At 37.2% G+C, this 20,836-nt stretch overlaps 1 protein-coding gene across 3 annotated transcripts in view; it reads left to right on the forward strand.

Moving 5' to 3' along the window:
- Positions 1-20,836, forward strand: part of Coq8 (ubiquinone biosynthesis protein COQ8, mitochondrial) — a 68,050-nt gene that overhangs the window by 332 nt on the left and 46,882 nt on the right. For 2 of the 3 annotated variants that reach the window (XM_083114173.1, XM_083114171.1), the window contains exon 2: positions 6,268-6,477. In XM_083114173.1, coding sequence (XP_082970299.1) covers positions 6,280-6,477 — 198 coding nt within the window. In that variant the 5' untranslated portion in view covers positions 6,268-6,279. Of the gene's footprint in view, positions 1-5; positions 219-6,267; positions 6,478-20,836 lie in introns of those variants that run through there. The other variant, XM_083114172.1, reaches the window with a different exon arrangement.

Genomic DNA, 20,836 nt, shown 5'->3' on the forward strand with positions numbered 1-20,836 from the left:
AGATAATTTGTATGCGTTATGTAGTTGTCGTTTGTTTTAAAAGAGCCTTTAGCTTTTCTTCATTAATAGGAAATGATTATTCATATTGATCTACTGGGTTATTTTTAACTCTGTGGAAGTTAATCTTAGAAAAGTAAAGTAAACAAGCGGCTGTGGCATATATTTTTCTGCAACACCTAATAATTCTGATGCACTGAACGGATGACACACTCAATAAAGTAATTAAAAGAAGTAACTTGTAAGTCATATCATGTGGATCAGTCGCGAATCTAGAAGTTACAGTTGGGAGGGGGCGAATTTCAGTATAGTACCTGTACCTCACCTCACAGAAAATCAATCCTAACCTACACTAGCACTGTTTTATATATACACAATATATCGTACTGTAATCAGGAACGAAGCTGATTTCCATGTTCTAGTGATTATTGTTTTTACAATAGTTGTGGTCCAGGGCTGGAACAGTTGTTATTATTGAATGTCGTTATATTTCTTACATGGCCTCGGTAAATTGAATGATATCAGATGTGAGAACTAAAGTGAAGAAACAAAACAAAAGCCTATTCTCTCAAGGGGTCTCTGGTTCGATCCCACCTTGAGGCACACTGGTCCAAGTGGTACGTGCAGTTCTGATTAGTCTACCGTGAGCATAAAGTGGATTCAAATGAGACTTCAAAAATGTTCTCGAGCCTGTTAAACTTAACGATAAAAGGCAGAATATTTATGCCTTTAAAAATATTAGGCATAAATAGGCCCAAGTTCCTTTTGTTTTATTCCGAGTTCATCATGCTACGAATGCAATTTTTACATGGTTCGATTTCGATGTACGTCTGTTAACACATACTGCGGAGTTTTAGCGATTACTTAAGATTTTATTCAATATATGCTTTCGTGGTTAGGTTAGGTTTTGTTCCCTTAGCATTAAAATAAAGTCCCTAAATGCATTATACTAAGGTTCCAATTTACTTCTACATTCATTCCCACGCTTCTACGATATTTACTGTTGCTTGTCGACTGAGAATATCTTGTCCATGAGTAGTGCGTAAGGTAATTTTCAAGTTGTTTTTTTCAACATAAATAACTTTTTTCGAGTCCAAACAGTGCTCATTACTTTAAGGAAGGTTTAAATTTCATGTCACAATGATTTCCAAAATTCTACAATAATTAGTCTTTGTGCTAGGAGAAATCATAAAACAATCTGAACCGTTACCATTTTTTATGGTTGTGATACTTGGTCTCTTACTTAAAAGAAGAGTATAAATTGTGAGTTTGAAAGTAATGTACTTAGGAGAATATTTAGACCTAAAAGAAAGTGAGAAACAAGGGAATGGAAAATATTACATAATAATCGAGTGCATAAACTACATTCATACACTAACATTATTAATACCATTAAATCAAGAAGATTTAGATGTGGACAAGAATTTACAATACCGGACCCTTCTGTAATTTCGATGCTACTGCTTATACTCATGAAATAATTAGTTGCGATGATTTATCTGAGGTTAACATGCTGGGGTGAGGTGTAGAAATTGTTCATTAATGTAGAGAAGTTGTAAAATAAGCTTTTCTATTCTTGCAATGATTCTCCGTATACAAGTATTGGAACCATATTTGTTAAAATGAACAATTGACGTTTGCAATTAGTTACGCTGTCTACAGCTTTGCCACACTGTTGATTTTATATTTGAAGATCATGGATCATGTAAGAATGGCTGAAGAGAACAGTAAAATGTGAAATGTGGACTGATTTGATTACAGGTAAGTTTGGCAACAATGCATCAATCGTAAAATTGCAGGATACGAAAATGGAGTCTTCGATGAAGAACGTTTGCCATTAAAGTGCTACGAAAATAAGATTTTTTTATCGGTTCGTTATCACAATTAGCGCAAAAACATTCACGGATAGCCCGACTGACCATTCTCAGTTAGGTTATGTTAGGTTAAGCAAACATGGTTAAAATTTGGGGGTCGTAAAACCATGCAGGAGTAGCCCTACAAAACATTGACGGATAGCCCCACAAACCATTCACGGTAAGGTTAGGTTAGGCAAGCATAGTTAAAATTTGGGGTTGTAGTAATGTCAGGAATATATATATTTCGTTCCTTAAATATTCGAAACACAAAATCTTGCGATAAATAATGAGCAATCGTGCATAGTCGGTTGCGATCACGGACCCCCTTATTTTGCAATTTCTATGTGTGACCCCCAAATTTTAACTTCAAATTCGTGATTAGGAGGCTTCAATTAATGAGTATGCGAAATATTACAAAAATCGGGGAGGGTTGCAGTATTGGAAATTCACTCCTTGATGTGCAAGTTATGTAGCACGTAAGGGAGAAGAGCACTTGCCCTCCATGAGATACGTATGTGGACAGACTTTATATAATTCCAATGAGGGGTGCCATGAAAGACAACAGATTAAGTGTTATCTGATAAATTATACTTTATGAGAATTTTCTTAATTGGGGGAAAACATCATCCCACGTCACCCTTCCACTTTCAGCACTGCTGTCCCAGTGCAGGCACAAAATGCGACGTTCTTTCGTGCCTTCAATTCCTTAAAGAAAGCCATCAGAGATCACAGATGGTTTCCACTCCTATGTTCATCATGGATATCTATCCTACATCCCGCAAAGGCACGACTCCACTTTGTCGCATTTTGTTGATTCATAATGTTTTTATAAACTGCCGCAATTTGACGATGAATGTCGACTCGATATTTGCCTTTTACCAGGGAAACTGCACCACAGCCCACACTTTGCATTTTTTGGGATTCTTTATCACTGCAGCTATTTTCAGCATGTGTGACTCACACAAGACTCAGCTCAGCAGATGGAAGATGTAAGGATGAAGTTTACTGTCACTTTTGTCAACTTATCTCTGACGTATTTTCCCTAAGATATATATTAGTCCGTCTTTATTTTCCTGACACACCTTGTATTTATCAATGTTCCGAAAGAAACACTGCCATATGTAATTTATTTTACATTCTAGAATCAGCAGATTTTGACCTACTTGACCATGGTTTTTCATGTGTTGGAAACAACTGTTGGGATATGACCAATGTTCATTCAATTCCTTGTATTCTGGAACAGTTTCAGTGGTAACACTTTACTATACCGGAGACGGATTTCTTCAAATTTACAGGAGGAAGTACTTACGCAAATCATTTTCTGTAGCATTGTTGATGTTCGGGAATGTAGTTTTGATCCATTTTAATGCGAATGCATGTGGTTTTCTACGAAAATCTATTTCCGACATGCTATTGCTGCTGCCACCATTTGCTTTCTGCACGAGAGCACAATACGTGCTATTGCTGCTGCTACAAGCCAATGTTGTCCGTATATGCTAAATTGAACGAAAGGAGTGCTAATGGAACCTAACCTAACAGGCCTAACCTAACCTAGTAGACATACCTCGTCCCCGTGATGGTTCGTGGGGCTATCGTGAATTTTTGGGCTAACGTCAATGTTTTTTGGGGCTACCCGTGGATGGTTTGTGGGAAATAAGGAACAACAGTAAGTACTCGTTAATGTAAGAAATATACATTATTTTCGTTAGAAATTCATTATTTCACCTAAAGAAATGTTCCGCAATGTAAAAAAATTGCAAATAAATCATTGATAGGTGTCTCCGGTATAGTAAAATAGTACCGTTTCAGTTTTTGTTTTTTAAAACGAAATAAATATTGTATACAGATACACACTCCCCTGCCCCTGCCCCCCTTACAGAAAGTGAACATTCTAACAGCATTAAACCTAACACTCCTAACTTAACAAAAACAGGAAATTTCTCTTAGCAACTGTGTCATGACATGTTAAATATTACAACATAACATAAAATCATCCATTACTTCTCTATGATTTCTAAAGGGTGTTTTTTTAAGAGTGATAGAACTTTTGATAGGGATAGCTGTCATTTGTTTTGTTTTGATGACATGTTGTTTTGTCATTTCATATCAGTGAGCATTGGCCAATGATCATGGAAAGACTGACGCCTCAACAACATTTACAAATTGTGGAAATATATTTCCAAAATCAATGTTCTGTTCCCCAAACGTATAGAGCAGTTCGGAAATATCGGTGCTGTCAGTGAATTGGCCTCACAAGATCATAGGACCTAACTCCACTGGATTATTTTCTTTGGAATATCTAAAGTCTCTGGTTTATGCTGATAAACCAGCAACAATTGACGCTTTGGAAGCCAACATAACTCGTGTTATTAAAGACATACGTCCCCAATTACTTGGACTGATTGAATCTGGTTCATCACAGCTAGTCGTGGTGGACATATGCCGGAAATTATTTTCAAAAAGTAAATGTCAGAAAGTTATCTTTCAAATGAAAACACAATTGGCTTCAAACTTATTTTTTTATGTGTTTTATTTCAATTCAAAGTTCTATCACTCTAAAAAAAACACCCAATACAAGCTAAAAACAACAGAACATGTTCATATTAAATAAGACCTTGAAAAACAGTGCAATTTTCTTATTCACTTTGTCATGGGGGCTTGGAGAGCCACCAGCACCCATTTTTTTGACTTGTTTTGGTCATAGTAAGTTACTTTAACTGTGAAATGGATGTACAAATTACAGTCACAATCCACCTTCACTTTTTCTTTTCTGACCCTAAATAGTTATTTCCAGGTTGGTGGCAGGGTACCATTGTGTAGCTTTCAAAACATTCCCATACAGAAACTGTGTTGGTTTGATTATTTCAGGTGATGCATGTGTAAAGGAGGTGGTGTTTGTTAGAACTGCAATACACCTGTAACCCAAGTGCCCACTGGCTGTTCCTTTTGTTCAGTTAATTATTAAAATCCACTTTATGCACAGATAGGCTAATTGGGACTGGAACTACAGTTTAAAGTGTGATCTAAACCACTACCATACTGATCACTGGCAGGACACCAATATTTCCACAGCCAAAGTTCTGATTGTTTAATTCTGATTTAACCATGGTACGCATGCATTTTTTGTTAGCATGGTTCAATTTCTATTTATGTCTGTACCCACATACTTCATTGGTTCAGTGCTCTGTACTGTTCTATATGCATATTCATTTCTGAGCAGGCATTTGTTTCCTGTCAGTGTGGTACCCTTGACCCTCTGTACCACCTTGAGAAAGTGAAATATTGTTTTATGGTTTAAGAAGATTATGTTCTTTATGAATGTTTTCCATTGTGTTTAGCTTGCGCAGCTGTGTTTTTGAAAAATAGTGTTTTTTTTACCTTAGCATGTTACCTTACCGTGAAGCAGACCAACCCAAAGGCTTCGCGCAAGTGAATATAGCACCCAACATGACATTCCACAAGAACAACTATAATTTTTCTTCATTAAGTTTGGAGTTGATAGCAATTTCCGACATGTTCTTTTGCTATTTTAGTGTGCATACAAAAGGTTTTTTTACTAATCGAAAGTGGCAAAAGTACTCCAAGATGATAGGTTTTTACTTAATGCAGGCCATACTTTGAGATCAAATATCTCCGTTATGTGTGTTTTACGCACACTAGAACCAATTTCATAGCACGTAAAACATCAAAATCTGTCAATTACAAAAAAAATGACAATTCTCGGACGAGGGGGTACAGTGGGTTAACAGCCCAAAATGTCACTAAATACTTTATAGTTAGGTTAGGCAAATTTTCACTTTTAGAATATTGTCTCATGATAATAAGAAATGTAACACTCTGGAGTGGGCATGTTAATGAATATCAGTGGGTACATTGATTAGAACTGTAATCCACTTTTGCATGTAAAGAAATGAACTATGAATGAAAATATACACAATCTTTAATATTTTCTACATTTACTTTATCAAAATTGCGTGAAAGAATTGTCTAATTCATATTGAGAGTAACATATATATATATAAATGAACATATTGCAATGTAACAGAGACATAGAAATAGCAATGTCATAGTGATAATGGGTTCAAAAGCCAGTGAATATGAGATTCAGTTTCAGATGCTATGCTTGCATTGGAAATGTAAATTTAATACACTTATCTGATATAAATATTCTATCAATTTATCTTAATTTCATACCTTGTTACATTTAGAAATTCAATAAGAGAAACAACTGAACAATATTACAGAATAGTTTAAGCAAATTACAACAATCTTTACATAAATATTTGACTGGTAAAATTAATTTTCTAATTTGTGTTTTTTCAACTTTTTGCAGGTAACATTTTATGATATTTGTATTCAAAGTGTCTTATATTTCCTCTTTACTGCAATGAAATGTTTGTGTACTATTTTTCAGGTTGCGAGAAGAATGGCAAAATCACTGAGTCATGATGTGCAAGTAGTACTGAAAGGATTAGACTGTGTGGCAAGAGAAGTGTTAAAATTACAAGAGTCCAAATTAAAGAGGAAATGGAATAATTCAAGTGTAAGGATACTCTCAGAAGAAACATCACAAATAGTTAACAAGGGTGTGAAGAAAATTATTACCAACAGAGAGTCTGTTGAAGTAAGTAATTTTCCTTTCTTCTTCTTCTTCTTCTTACTACTACTACTAATCACATGGCCTGTCCTAGGCAGGCACGTCGCCTGATAATGTTCGCACGAGCACATGAACACTCATGTATATGTCTTAAATTACGTACATATTAAATGGACACACACACACGTATATTTATTCGAAAAAATACTATGTTTGATGTACGAGAATATACATACAATTTACTCTGACACGACTTCCTTCACATCGATAACTCCTATAGATAGTTGGTAACACTGACTCGCACGGTGTTCCACGGACGGCATTGAACACAATTGCTGTGCGTGTTGCAAAGAGCTGACTGGTAAGTGGCTGTTGGCCACTATACCCCGAAGATGTTCACTTCGCTGTGCGAACACTGATGCATGCGGAAATACTTCTTACATTCGGCACCAGAGTGCAGCATATTCAAGGCATGTCTAGGGGAACTCGAAAATGTCTGTGCTACATAGTTGCAAACTTTAGCGAAAATTTGCTACACCTGGCGGATTTTAAGGGGGAGAGGGACAATTTCCCCTAGGTCCTTCTTATATTACTTCAAATATAGCGTGAATTTGTGGGAAAATCGTTGAAAATAAATTGAACTGTTATTCTCACTTTTTCAATTAAGATGAAGTTACAAGGGAGAGGAGTAAATCTCCATTCAGTACAAAAACGTTATTGTGAACACTCGTATGCGAACTGCATGCGACGCCACTGGTCCTAGGTGTTGAAACTATAAGAAAACGTATTTAGATTGCATGACAAAGGGAAGGGATTAATTTATTCTCTTGAGATTTTATATACAGAGCATTCCTTGACATTCGCTACGAGACTTGGCGGCAAGCGGCCCGGCGTCAGCGCTTGTCTTTCCTGGCAAACGGAGTCTGCTACAGTCAGTAGAGTTGGCTATTAAAATTACAGTTTTCATATTGTGTACTAACCTTGACTACACAAGGATTTGAAAATGATGTCCGTCTACTGTAATTCTCCCGATTTCTCGTACAATACTCTCTTTTAACTCACGGATGGTGTGCGGATTGTCTTTGTATACTTTATTTTTTAGATTTCCCCATAAATAAAAATCGCAGGCTGACAAATCGGGGACCTAGAGGGTTTTTTAAACACCCGTTTCTTGTGAGAGGCGGCGGATAGATTTCCGAGAAGACTGTTCTAACCTTTGTCCTATCTCATCGAGTTTTTCCTCAGTAAGTACACGTGGGTTTTTCTTTCCACTTTTTTTCAGAACTGAACCTGTTACTCTTAAACTTTTTTACGAGGTTTGATATAGTGGTCCTATGTGGAACTGGAACACCAGGAAATTTCGTTGCAAAATGTCCTCGCACTTCTCCAGAATACCTCTTTCCGAAGTAACACTCGACAAGATAAATCCTTTGTTGTAATGTAAACTTTTGTGGTGCCATATTAAGCCACAATCGTCAACACACGGACATGACACAACACAACTTCCGAGGGAGGATTATACTGGCGTCAGTCTGCAATGTCAACAGAAAGGGAAAGAGAGTGAAAAAAACAGACTGTAGCGTGCGACTGTTGCGGACCTGTTCACCGGGAAAGACAAGCGCTGTCGCCAGGCCGCTTGCCGCCGAGTCTCGTAGCGAATGTCAGGGAATGCTCTGTACAATTCTCTCTGTGTGTTACTAGAAGCAAGTGATCAACTATACACCCATTCTTTTTTTTTTCCATTCAGCAGATTTAAATCTTTACAGAACATAATATTTATTTCAAGATGGAGGATACACAAATAACATGTATATTTGGCCCTGAAATGTAACACTCATAACTGAAATTCCTCATCCCAGAGATGTGTGAAATTCCATTGATTTGCACATATTTGAGAAACGTGTAGAAATGCTACCAGCATTGAACCAAACACTCGTAATAAACATAAAATGTACTAATATTTAATGTAACAGAATTGTCACATACGTGTACAGATGGGGGACAAAATAATACGAACACCTGTGAATGTAGAGAAAATCTTTATTAATAGGGGGTTGGACCACCCTGTGACTGAAGTACACTTTGTATGCAACGTGGGATGGACGCATAGAGGTCATGCACAATGTTTAAGGGAATATTGTGACGTTCACAATTCAATCATTTGCACGATTACATTTCGTTCATATATATTTGAAACTAAAACGCGAAAGTGAAGATACAACTTCTATGGGTCTATTCTATTAGTGAAATAACTGAGCAATATGCAGTTCACTATTACCTATATTTCCATTTTTAGTCACACACATTACCACATAATGACTATTGATTGTTGTTGCTATAGCAACATTAGAATTCCAAATATCTCGTTTATACAGCGTATAGTGCAATAAATAACATAAAACATAATTAACGTTGTACAAAGTAATAATTATACATATTTTTAAATGTTAATATAAAGTGATTTTTATAATATGAAATTAATAATTTCAATAAACATATAATCATATTGTGCGGATTCACAGGACCGTCACAACATTCCCCTCCTCCGGGAAAATGAAAACTACAAAACAACGAGGAGGAGTTTTCATTTATAAATCAGTCAGATGTGTATCAACATAACTACAACAAAGTTACAAATGGACAATATTATCTGACATTCGACAACAACGTGCACATAAACAGATTTGTGCCTAACAGGTAATAACAAATCAGAACATAATACAACATTCAATTGTACAAAATAATAAACAGAATGATTTCCTTTTTCCAGTATCTACTCTCATAAATTTAATTTTCAGACAAGAGTTGATTCCTCTTTTCTTCCGAACAGTTAAACACTCGAAGATTTGAAAAGTTCACCTTGTCATAATATTGCTGGCTCATTGTGTAAAGAATTGCATTATTGTCCTTAATTTCCTTGACAAGGAATGGCCCAATATACAAGTTGAACAATTTATGAATCTGGCTGTTAATTTTAGAACTAACTTGCCTATTTTTTATCATAACCAAATCTCCTGTTTGAAGTTTGATCGAGTTCAATGCATTCTTAATCTTTCTACTTCTTCTAGATTGTCTAGTCTTGATTTCTACTAAAAACAATTTGCCTTTCCATGGCAAAGATTTAATTTGTTCTGGCCAGCCGATTTCTTCAAATATTGAGTCCTTGATATCTTCATGTATGAAAAGTTCACTAGGAGATAATCCGGTAACTGAAGAGCATGAATGATTTAATAACTGAATAATAGAATTTATTTTTGGATACCAACCGGTGTGATTATCATTGCAGAATAATCGCAGTAAACTAACAATCTCCTTATTGTACCTCTCAATAGGATTAGATTTCGGATTGTATGTAGTGGTAGTAATATGCTTAATTTTCCTTGAATCCATGTAGGCTTTCCACTCATTTGATGTAAATTGGCTTCCACAATCTGATAATAATACATTGCATACAGGGTAATGTTTAAAATATTGTTCTTCAAAACGATTGATAATTTCCCTGGCAGTCGCTTTTCTTAACGGATAAATCATAACAAACTTTGACATAACGTCTACAATTGTGAGGAGATATTCATATGTACGTGATCTTGGTAATTTTCCGATTAAATCAATAGAGAGGAAATCGTGTGGTTTGTGAGAAACGACGTGATATTCATCTCTCCGCAACGGCCGACCTACAATCTTTGTTCGTGCACATTCTAAGCAATCTTTCAGGTAATTTCTAATTAATTTTCTCATGTACGGCCAAAAATATGCTCTTCTACAAGCTGTTAAAATCTTCTGATAACCAAAATGTCCATTTAAATCATGCATTTTGTGCAATACCAAAGGTATAAGCTCACGTGGCACTACAAGTTTACAAATTTCATCTGAATTGGGTTTATAAAAAAGAATTTTGTTGTGAAGAAGATACTTTGTAAAGTCTTTATCCGTTGTACTATCTTCCAGGTGAGAAATTATATTATTGCATTTTTCATCTGCTCGTTGAGCTTTTAACCAAATAGAAGAAGTATCATCTTGTGAATCTTCCATAATTACTTGATTGATATATAATTTATCATCAAGTGCAGAATAAGTAGTACAAGGCGGAAATCTGCTCAAAGTATCAGCAATATTATTCGAAACTCCTGGGACATGATATAACGTGAAATCAAAACACTGCAGTTTGAGAGCCCATCTCGTAAGACGAGAATTAAGTGATTGTGCAGTTTTAAACCAAGACAACGACTTATGATCTGAATATAAGTTGAAATCAGTTCCTTTAAGATATATAGCAAATTTCTCCAGAGCAAATAATATAGCTAAACATTCCAATTCGTGTGTACTATATGTAATCTCTGCTCCTCTAAGAGAACGACTGCCGTATTGTATGACACGAATTTCATCATTATCAACTTGCCAAAGTACACAATCTAATCCTTTCTGGCTTGCATCAACAGAAACACAAAACCTCAACTCAAAGTCTGGTTGACTCAATGCTGGTGCTGAAATTGGAGCATTCTTTAATAACAAGAAAGCTTCTTGACACTGAGGTGTCCAATAAAATGGCACATTCTTGCGTAAAAGATGATATAATGGACTAGCGATATCTGAAAATCCCTGTATAAAACGATTCCTCCAATTTGCCCGTCCTAAAAATTTGCGAAGTGACTTTTTGTTTTGAGGAACAGGAAACTGTAGATCATGATCGACCTTAATCTCGGAACCAGACACCACATGACCCAAAAACTTAATTTCCGTTTGGAAAAATTTGCATTTGGCAAATTTTATGGACATGTTCGTCATCTGCAATGTCTGTAGAACATAATCAAGATGTTCAAAATGTTTCTCTATTGTTGGGCTAAATATTAAAATGTCATCCACATATATCTTCAGAAATGAATGAGTCTCTGGTCCAAAGACCTTATTCATTCTCTCAACAAAAACAGAAACAGCTGATTTTATACCAAATGGCAAGTAACAAAACACGTGCTGTCGTCCTCGATACGAAAAAAGCTGTGTACTTATATGAGTCGGGCATAAGTGGTATTTGAAAATATCCACAGGAGAGATCAATCGAAGAAAAATATATTGCACCCTTAAAATGTTGAAGTAGCTCGTTTATAGGTTCAACATGGGTAAGTGGTGAAATTACATGTTGGTTTAGGCGACGAAAATCCACCACGGGACGCCACTCACCATTAGATTTTGGGACGATATGTACTGGGTTTAAATAAGCGAAGACATCTCTTTAATTATTCCCCAGGCCTTCCATTTCTCTAGTTCCCTTTCCAACGCTGCTCTTTTGGCGAACGGTACAGGATATATAGGTGCCTTGATTGGTTCCTTTGTGTCTAGTTCAATTTGATAAGGTTCTACGAATGCAGATCGGGGTCGATCAGAAAACAAACTATGATATTCTATTATTAGATTCTCAAGCTGAGACTGCTGCTCCGTGTTGAGTGATTCACACGACCGCACCTTCGTTGTGATCTGATCTAGAGAAACGACAAGTAAATTTTCTACTTCTTTGACTATAGTAACTTCCTGCATCTGGCAGCGATCCCTATCAGTTGTGATTTTGCTAGAGTTAAATGGCTGAACCAATTCGGAACCAGTAGACGCCATCAAACTAATTTCGTTTCTTCTAAAATTGAGTACAGCTTTGTATTGCCTTAAAAATGGTATTCCGAGAATTAATTCAGCATGCAGTTTCTTCAATACGAACATCTCCAAAGTAAAAACTTCCGAGTTAATTGAAATACTTATAATCTTCCGACCAGCAACACGAAACTTCTGATGTCCTGCAAACGGCAATAACTTAAGTTGATCCACTGTATCCAGTTTGGCACTCGGAATAATTGATTTTATACTGCACCATAATTCATAACTGACTAAATTACACTGGCTTCCACTGTCGATGACACACTGTATCGTAATACCGCAAACTGTTCCTGTGATCAAAGGTTGATCAGTAATAGGAGTAGGTATACCAGTATCATTTAAAATCCAAGTAGGTTCATCTTCGTGCCAATCTAATTGAAAAAATATTGAAAGTGGATAACAATGATCAACTTCAGGTAAAACGGAATTACTTAATACAGCATACTGACAAGTTGTGCCTATATTATCACTACGATATGATTTAGACGGACCCTCCATTATGTTAGTGCGAGCAAACTGGTCCACGTTCACCCGCAACGTTCGTTTAATGTTGCTTCAGGGACAGAAGAAATGAACTGTTTACAAGAAGTTTCTTTTGGATCGAAAGATGGAGCATTTTCATTTAATGGAGTATTCGCGACTGCAGTTGCATTGCAACTGTTTCCCGTTGACAACTGAGAAGACGAATATCCGCAATTGGCACATACACTGCATGGTTGGAATGAGTGGAAATTATTGTTAGAGAACTGAGAGTGAGGACGCAGTGTAAATTGCTGTTGTTCTTGCTCGTTTCTGGCATTGAAACTGTTGCTCATAAATCTACCATTATTGTTGAAGTATCGTGAGCTTTGTAGACTTCTATTTTGCCGGAAATTTTGAGTTCCTGCACCATTACGTCTGTAACGATTATATGGTCTGTTAGTTAGGTTAGCTTTCCCAAAATTATTATTTCTATTAAATATCATCGTCTTCTGGCTGGAGTTTGATTGTTGGTTTCCAGCAACAAACGGAACATCTGTACGTGGAATCTTATTTCTTTTATTTTCATCGCTAGAAGAAACAAAATGAACAGTATCATTAGGTCTTACGCTACGTCTTGAACCTTGATTTCCATTAGGTTCATCATCGTTCACAAATGATGAACTTTTAGCAACACTCTGAACTCTCAGTTTTGCCCTTGCACTATTATTGTCGGTAAAACTTTTAGAATTATTCCCATCATGTCGGAAATTTTTTTCACGTACATTATCATGAACATTAAAACTCTTGTTTGATCTTGAATTCACTAAATCCAACCTCTTTAGTAACGCAATTACATCATCCATTTTAACTAATCTAGCAGCTAATATTGTTTGTGCAATAGATGTGGGCAACTGATTGATTAAAATATCAATAACTTCTGAATCATTCGGACGATCAACTAAATTATAATATGCTGAATGCGTACGAATAGCAAAAACTTCCATACTACTCGTCGATTTAGGATCATATTTACGACTTCTAAGTTCAGATAATTGAGCCTGAGTTAACGAATAAGACGTGTAGTGATTCAGAAATTCGTCAACAAACTGTTTGTACGATGTAAACGAATCGACATGAGTATTATACCACCCTTCTGCAGGTCCTTGAAAACAATTAGTAATACATTCAAGCCTTTGCATGTCAGGAACTTGCAGTAAGTCTAAGTAGGACGTTAAAGTTTTAATAAACTTACGTGGACTTGATTTTTCAGGATCTCCAGAATATTTAGGAAGAACAGTAAGTTCATTCAATCTTACCAACCATCGAGGTTCTTGAGTAAGCGAACGCATACAATTGTCAGGATAATCACATCGATGATTCTGCGGATTTGCTGACCTTTGGTTTACTTGCCTCTTTCTTTCCTGACCAGAACCATCAGAATATAAGGAACGGGTTGATTGACATAACTTGTTAGTATTACTAGTTCTCACTCGATTATTTCTAGAACGTTTGTGTCTTTGTGAAGAAATGCGATTGTGTTCATCATCAGAAACATCACATGCTGAAGAATCAGATGATTTAGGAGAGGTTAGGTTCCGTGCAGGAATACCAGGTTGACAGTTACTATTCACATGAGAACTGTAAACTTGTACAGGATTACTTGATTCAACATTAGTCGAAATATTAGATGTCAACTTAGCAATATTTTCCTCACATGCTTCCACGCGCTTAGTTACTTCGTCCTTGCTCACAACGACTTCAAGTCTTTGAACTTGCCGAGACAACCCTGAAACATTGTTCTGGCATTCTGTAATCTGATCAGTCAATCCAGCAAGTTTATCAGAATTCTCTGTACAAGTAGTGTTGACTTCCTCGATTTTCTCTGTTAGTCCTTGCACTTCTCTTTCCATTTCCTGATGTAATGAACGTGTTGCTAATTTGCAGGACTCGGCAACTTCAGCTAATTCCCTTCGTAACGATGTACTCAATTCGTGGAAGTCAAGCTTGAGTAGTTGCTGTGAATTTTGAATTTCCTGTTGAGATTCCCTGATTTTTGTAAACTCAAGCTGATGAGACTCTTGAGTTTGTCTCATTTTTGTAAACTCAAGCTGTTGAGATTCTTGAGTTTGCCTCATATTTGTAAACTCAAGCTGATGAGACTCTTGAGTTTGTCTCATTTTTGTAAACTCAAGCTGTTGAGATTCTTGAGTTTGCCTCATTTTTGTAAACTCAAGCTGTTGAGACTCTTGAGTTTGCCTCATTTTTGTAAACTCAAGCTGTTGAGACTCTTGAGTTTGCCTCATAGAATCTTGAGTTTCCCTAATTTTTGTAAATTCCATCTGTTGTGACTTGCTCATTTTTCTTAACTCTGCCAGCAGATCAAACATTTGAAAAGGAACATTACTTTGCCCCGTTGACGTCTCTGCCAACACAGAAGGACGAATGTCAATTTCTTGAACATTTTCTTGACTTCTTTTCCATTGCACAAAAGCTTCAATACTGAACGGATCATAAGATGGATCACAATCTGTACAGAAATAATTTTCATTTAACTGGTATAACTCCCAATGCTTATCGGACAAACCCAAACATTCTAAATGATACCAATGGCCACAATTTTCACAAGCTACCAACCTTTCCTTATCGGGGTCTTTGCAGCACTTCACCATACTCATGGCACCATTCTCATTTTGTGATTCATCAGGTTCATCACCACAATTGATAGATCTAGCTGTAAGACTTGTTTTGGATCTCAGATTATAAGGATTGCTTGATGCGTACATAATATAGATTTATGTACAAACTAGATTCACGAGAACAATGGTGTAAGTTAACACTTACGCAAAACACATCACTCAAGATCGTGCTGATAACGTTCCACAATACTGGACCACCAATTATACTGTGACGTTCACAATTCAATCATTTGCACGATTACATTTCGTTCATATATATTTGAAACTAAAACGCGAAGGTGAAGATACAACTTCTATGGGTCTATTCTATTAGTGAAATAACTGAGCAATATGCAGTTCACTATTACCTATATTTCCATTTTTAGTCACACACATTACCACATAATGACTATTGATTGTTGTTGCTATAGCAACATTAGAATTCCAAATATCTCGTTTATACAGCGTATAGTGCAATAAATAACATAAAACATAATTAACGTTGTACAAAGTAATAATTATACATATTTTTAAACGTTAATATAAAGTGATTTTTATAATATGAAATTAATAATTTCAATAAACATATAATCATATTGTGCGGATTCACAGGACCGTCACAATATGGAGCCATTCTTCCTCCAGAGCAGTCTCCAATTCCTAAAGTGTGGCTGGAGGCGGACTTCGGGCACGAAGAAGTTTGGACTCCAAATATCCCCACAAATGTTCTATAATGTTCAGGTCAGGAGACTGTGGGGGCCATTCAAGATGTCCTACTTCATCGTCATGTTCTTCAAACCATGTTTGGACAGACCCAGCAGTGTGGATAGGAGCGTTGTCGTCTTGAAAAAGCGGTCGGGCCCCAGGAAATAAAGTCTGGACAAAAAGATGGAGATGATCCCCCAGAATGCTGCGATAGTGACTGGCATTGATCTTCCCATGCAGAAAAACAAGTGGTCCCATACCATGCCAAGATATCGCACCCCATACCATAATGGACCCACCTCCATGCTTCACAGTCGGCAAGAGGCAGTCAGGATGAAATTCATCTCGAGGCGTTCTCCACACATAAACATGCCCCGTGGTCTGAAACAACGTGAATGTTGATTTATCAGACCAGATGACTTGTTGCCACTGCTGTGGGGACCAACTTCTGTGAGCTCTGCACCATTGGCGTCGCTTGACAGCATTACGTGATGTCACCAATGGCTTACAAATTGCCACTCGGCCATGAATGTTTGCAGCATGGAGTTCCCTTTTGACAGTTTTGGTTGAAATGGGGTCCTGGAGATGCCTGTTCATTTCAGATTGTAACCACCTTAAACCAAAAAAAAAAAGATAGATACAAATGGTAACTACACTAGATAGCAAGGTATGGCAGTGGACCCATGAATATTTTACCAGATGTCTTGTTGTTTCATTAATTAAAACATGTATTTAATTTTGAATTATCTGCTTGTTTATTACAAATATGATTAAATAATTGAGCCACAATTTGATTTACATTCCTTATGTATCATCATAATTTAACACAACTCAACGTATTCATTTACCTACAGACAAAAAATACAACCCATATAACCAACCTAGAATATATGTGTGCACTCTGCGGCTGCTCAGGAAGGAAGAACTCCCTAACAGGCGGAGCCTTTTCTCGCCGAGCAGAGAACGTCACGTGATCAAACAAAAGACAATCTATCACATGATAGTACCAGATCCTTTCATTATATTACCTCGTAACGAGTAGGTTACAAGATGTTATCTCGGATAACGATTGCTTGTGCTTTCGGATCACTATGTGCTTCAACACCCTCCTATCCCGAGCAGCAAGCTTTGTCTTTCGTCCACTGTTGTGCTTTGAAGATGCCATCTTACCTTGTGTTGTGTACGCTGTCATAACGGCTGATACTGTGCTCCTTGCACACCCAACAAGCTTTGAGGTTTCAGTCACCATGGCTCCAGCTGAACGTGCTCCAACAATCATGCCTCTTTGGAACTCTGTCAGGTCTGACATTGCAGTGTCTCTTGAGAGCGTATGATAGACGAATGCACCACCAATGACTGCTGTTGGCAAACTAATACCTTCCCCTTCACAGTCACTAGGTGGCAGACTTCAGTGCCAGGTGGTGCTGCTGTACTGCCGGTGTGAAATGTGACATACTTTTTCACAGGTGTTCGTATTATTTTGTCCCCCATCTGTACACATTTTTTTAGCTTGAAATTGCAATTGAAAAAGGTACAAACTCACTGTTGTGTTGAGAGGGTATCCACTGATGTTTTAACTGTAGTTTGTTTGAGAAATATTCCGTATTTTTCAGAGTTTTTTTGTTGGGCACACATGGAGTCATGCTCATACATTCACCGCACATAGTCGATAGAACATAGAGGATTTATCTGTGCATGCATCCAACATTAAACTTGCATACTTTTGTTCGTTCAGTTCGCTGATTAATTCTGCAATATGACACATAACAGCACACATCATGCCATTTCGATTCTTGCTTTTAATTTTTAACACCTAGTTTGTATGTTAATGTTAAGAAGCCTTCAAAATCTGAGAACGGCTTGTTACTTTTTTGCTACATAACAGGTCACAGTGAAAACACTTTTGAGGTGTGCAAACATCTTTTAAACCATCTTCTTCACACATGCTGTCAAAGAGGCTGATTCCAGCGAGCGAAATTACTGCCCTGTTTGCAGCAACACATCTTTTTATGTCGTGTTTATTTTTTTTCTCCACTTGAACAGACCAGTAAACTCTTTCACAATTTTTGACACTAACATTGCAATCAAATTTAAGCCACTTTAGTTCGTTGCACCATTCGTCCTTAAATTTTCTGTCTTTCGAACCTGCTTCCATTGTAACAGAAGTGTTATTCGACTCTCAATATTACAGTCACTGCCTCACATGGTTCTGATGGAGTACTTGAACTTGAGTCTTTGTTTTCGAAGGAATGGCAAAAATAAATATTGTTAGCCAAGACTGCTTCCAGATCTGCAGTTTTTAATTTATTGCTGTGCATTTCACAATGAATTCACACACTACTAAGACTTACAAATGTTTTTGTAAAGCTAAAGAACAAGACAGAAAAAAAGACTTCACATTTGCACTGAACTTTGCACCCTCGATGTATTAATAGATCTCCAGTCTTGACCTTCAAGTGGTGCCATCTACTAGCTATTGTGCATACTATAAGATGCTGAGCATCACCACATTCAAAACATCGTTGATAAAAAATAAATATTTGCTAACTTACACTGTACTGCAATTTGAACTTGGAATATTCAAAGTTTCGTACATGCAAATTAAAAAATACAACAGTATTACAGCAAAACATCACAGTTGCCAGGCTGGAATTTTCAGTCGCCATGGTGACCAGGATTTTTCGGGCCCTGTATATGTATATATACAGTAAGACCTTGTTAATCCGGACCCTAATAAGCCGGACTTTGCTTAATCTGGACAGGAAAAAGGCCAAAAAAGAAAAAAAAGCAGAATGCAAGGTTTTAGATGTGCCTAGAAGTCAAAAGGGAATAGAACTTCCCAAAGAAAAGACAGTCAACCATTGATGAAATTCTGTTTCCCACAGACTTTGTACTGTATAGTGTATTTAGGCCTATGCCCTTTAAATACACCATAATAAACGTGTTTTGTTGCTATAAACGGAGTTTTAATGAACTTTCTACTGTTCTTTTATGTTATTTCAGTTGATCCGGACTTTTGTTAAACCGGTTAAGTTATCCCCCCATTAGTCCGAATTAACAAGGTTTTACTGTATATATGATATATGAAGTCCGAGGATGGAAATTTCCATTATTTTTTTTTTTAAATAACAATGGCAATATGTGTCTTTTAATGTATGTCTGTTTAGTGTATAACTTGCATCATTATATCAGAAAACATGTTGTTATGATTTTTTTCACTGTTGCTAGCTGAATGTTAAAATCTGGAGTAAAATAATAAAGTCAGCCGTATATTAGAATATATTGCATGGTTATTCATGCTGTTATTGGTTGAGCCTTCTTTCGGAAGGCCACTCCAATACACTAATTAATTACTTTTAATCCAATCGTAGATTAATTAATAAATTAAATGTCGTAAGGTCACATTTCAAAATGGGTAGCTTTATCTTAGTTGGATTCTTGGGTTTCTTAGCCCATATTTGGAAAACAAAGATGGCTCCTGAGAAAAAAGAACTGTGCCTAAATTATTTTTAATTTTGTTTACCACTGGTCACATGCATAAGAAAATGCTTAAATACCTTGAAAATGTGCATCGGAGTCATAAATTTTTTAAAAAAAACTTCTACCCTGATGTGATGAGGGTGTCGTTGCCTCTCAAAAGCTTGGAAACCTGTTCATTATTCATAGCCAGGAAATCTTCAACGCTTTCTATTTTGAAACTGTTAATTCTGTGTGTGTTGTGCAATAAAGTTGTAAATGCTCTATACTTTATGATATTAAGGTAACATTCTGGTCTCAGTTCATATACGGAGGTTGTTCGCTTATCCGACCATTTTCGATTCGGTGCTGCCACCTGGCGTATCATGCTGGAACTATGGGTCTGCTGGCGGGAGTAGTGCTGTGTCTGACCTTGTAGGTGTGTGAGTGTTGGTAGTGAATGTTATCAAATGGCACCGAAAATCAACCGGTATTGGGAGGGTTACATAATGGCCCTTTTCCATGCTAAGTTTTCATACGTACGTATTGTGAAACTGTCGGGAGAATGGGTTAAGACTCGGGGTGACTACTGCGAAAGCTATTTTGGCTCGTTACACACAACAGGCTCTCCTTGCAAAACATTCACCCACGAAAACCACCAGGACAAGGGCTGCAAGCTGTGTACACCACCTTCTACCACGTCACATTGCCGAACGTAAGACGAACTGCAGGAAACTGTATGAAAAGTGCTTGGTGGGTTCCAAATGGAAGAAAGTTGTCACAATGGATGAATCATATGTCCATCTTACTGCTGGTGGTCACATTCGGGTGATCATGTACTGTGACATTGACGGCAAGGGGCGCAGCAACTTTGTTCATTAGTGAAGGGAAAGTTTCCCTCGTGGCTTTATGGTTGTGATGGGATTCGGATATGAGGGTAAGTTGATGATACGCAAGGGTGGACAAAAACGTGAAGGTGAATGCCAGATACTTCCAAGACTCCATTCTGACACCTATCTATCGGAGAGACATCCCACAATTGTATGGAATGGACGCGAACCAGGTAATGATCCATATGGACAAGGCTTAGAGTCATACCGCCAGAACATCACTACGTTTTTATCAGGAAATGGCAGAGGAATTAGGAATTCGTGTCATTCCGTTTGAAGACATTCCTGTGAAAAGCCCAGATGCCAGTCCAATGGATTTTTGCGCATTTGGACTGTTGAAACGACGTCTTCAACATCGCCGCCCGCGCACCCTGGATGGTCTATGGAAAGCTTGCAGGGAGGAGTGGGACAGAATTCCCATGCCTGTCCTGCGCCAGAGCTTGCTGCAATGGATACTGCAATGCCGGGCGATAGTCCACAATGCTGGGGGTCCAATAGAACATGATCGGTGGTGGCGGCGCGGTATCTCTTAAGGTGAGTACTCGTTAAAAATGG

Source organism: Lepisma saccharinum, chromosome 28 (assembly GCF_977018435.1).
Source record: "Lepisma saccharinum chromosome 28, izLepSacc3.1, whole genome shotgun sequence".
NCBI classification, from domain to species: Eukaryota; Metazoa; Arthropoda; class Insecta; order Zygentoma; family Lepismatidae; genus Lepisma; species Lepisma saccharinum.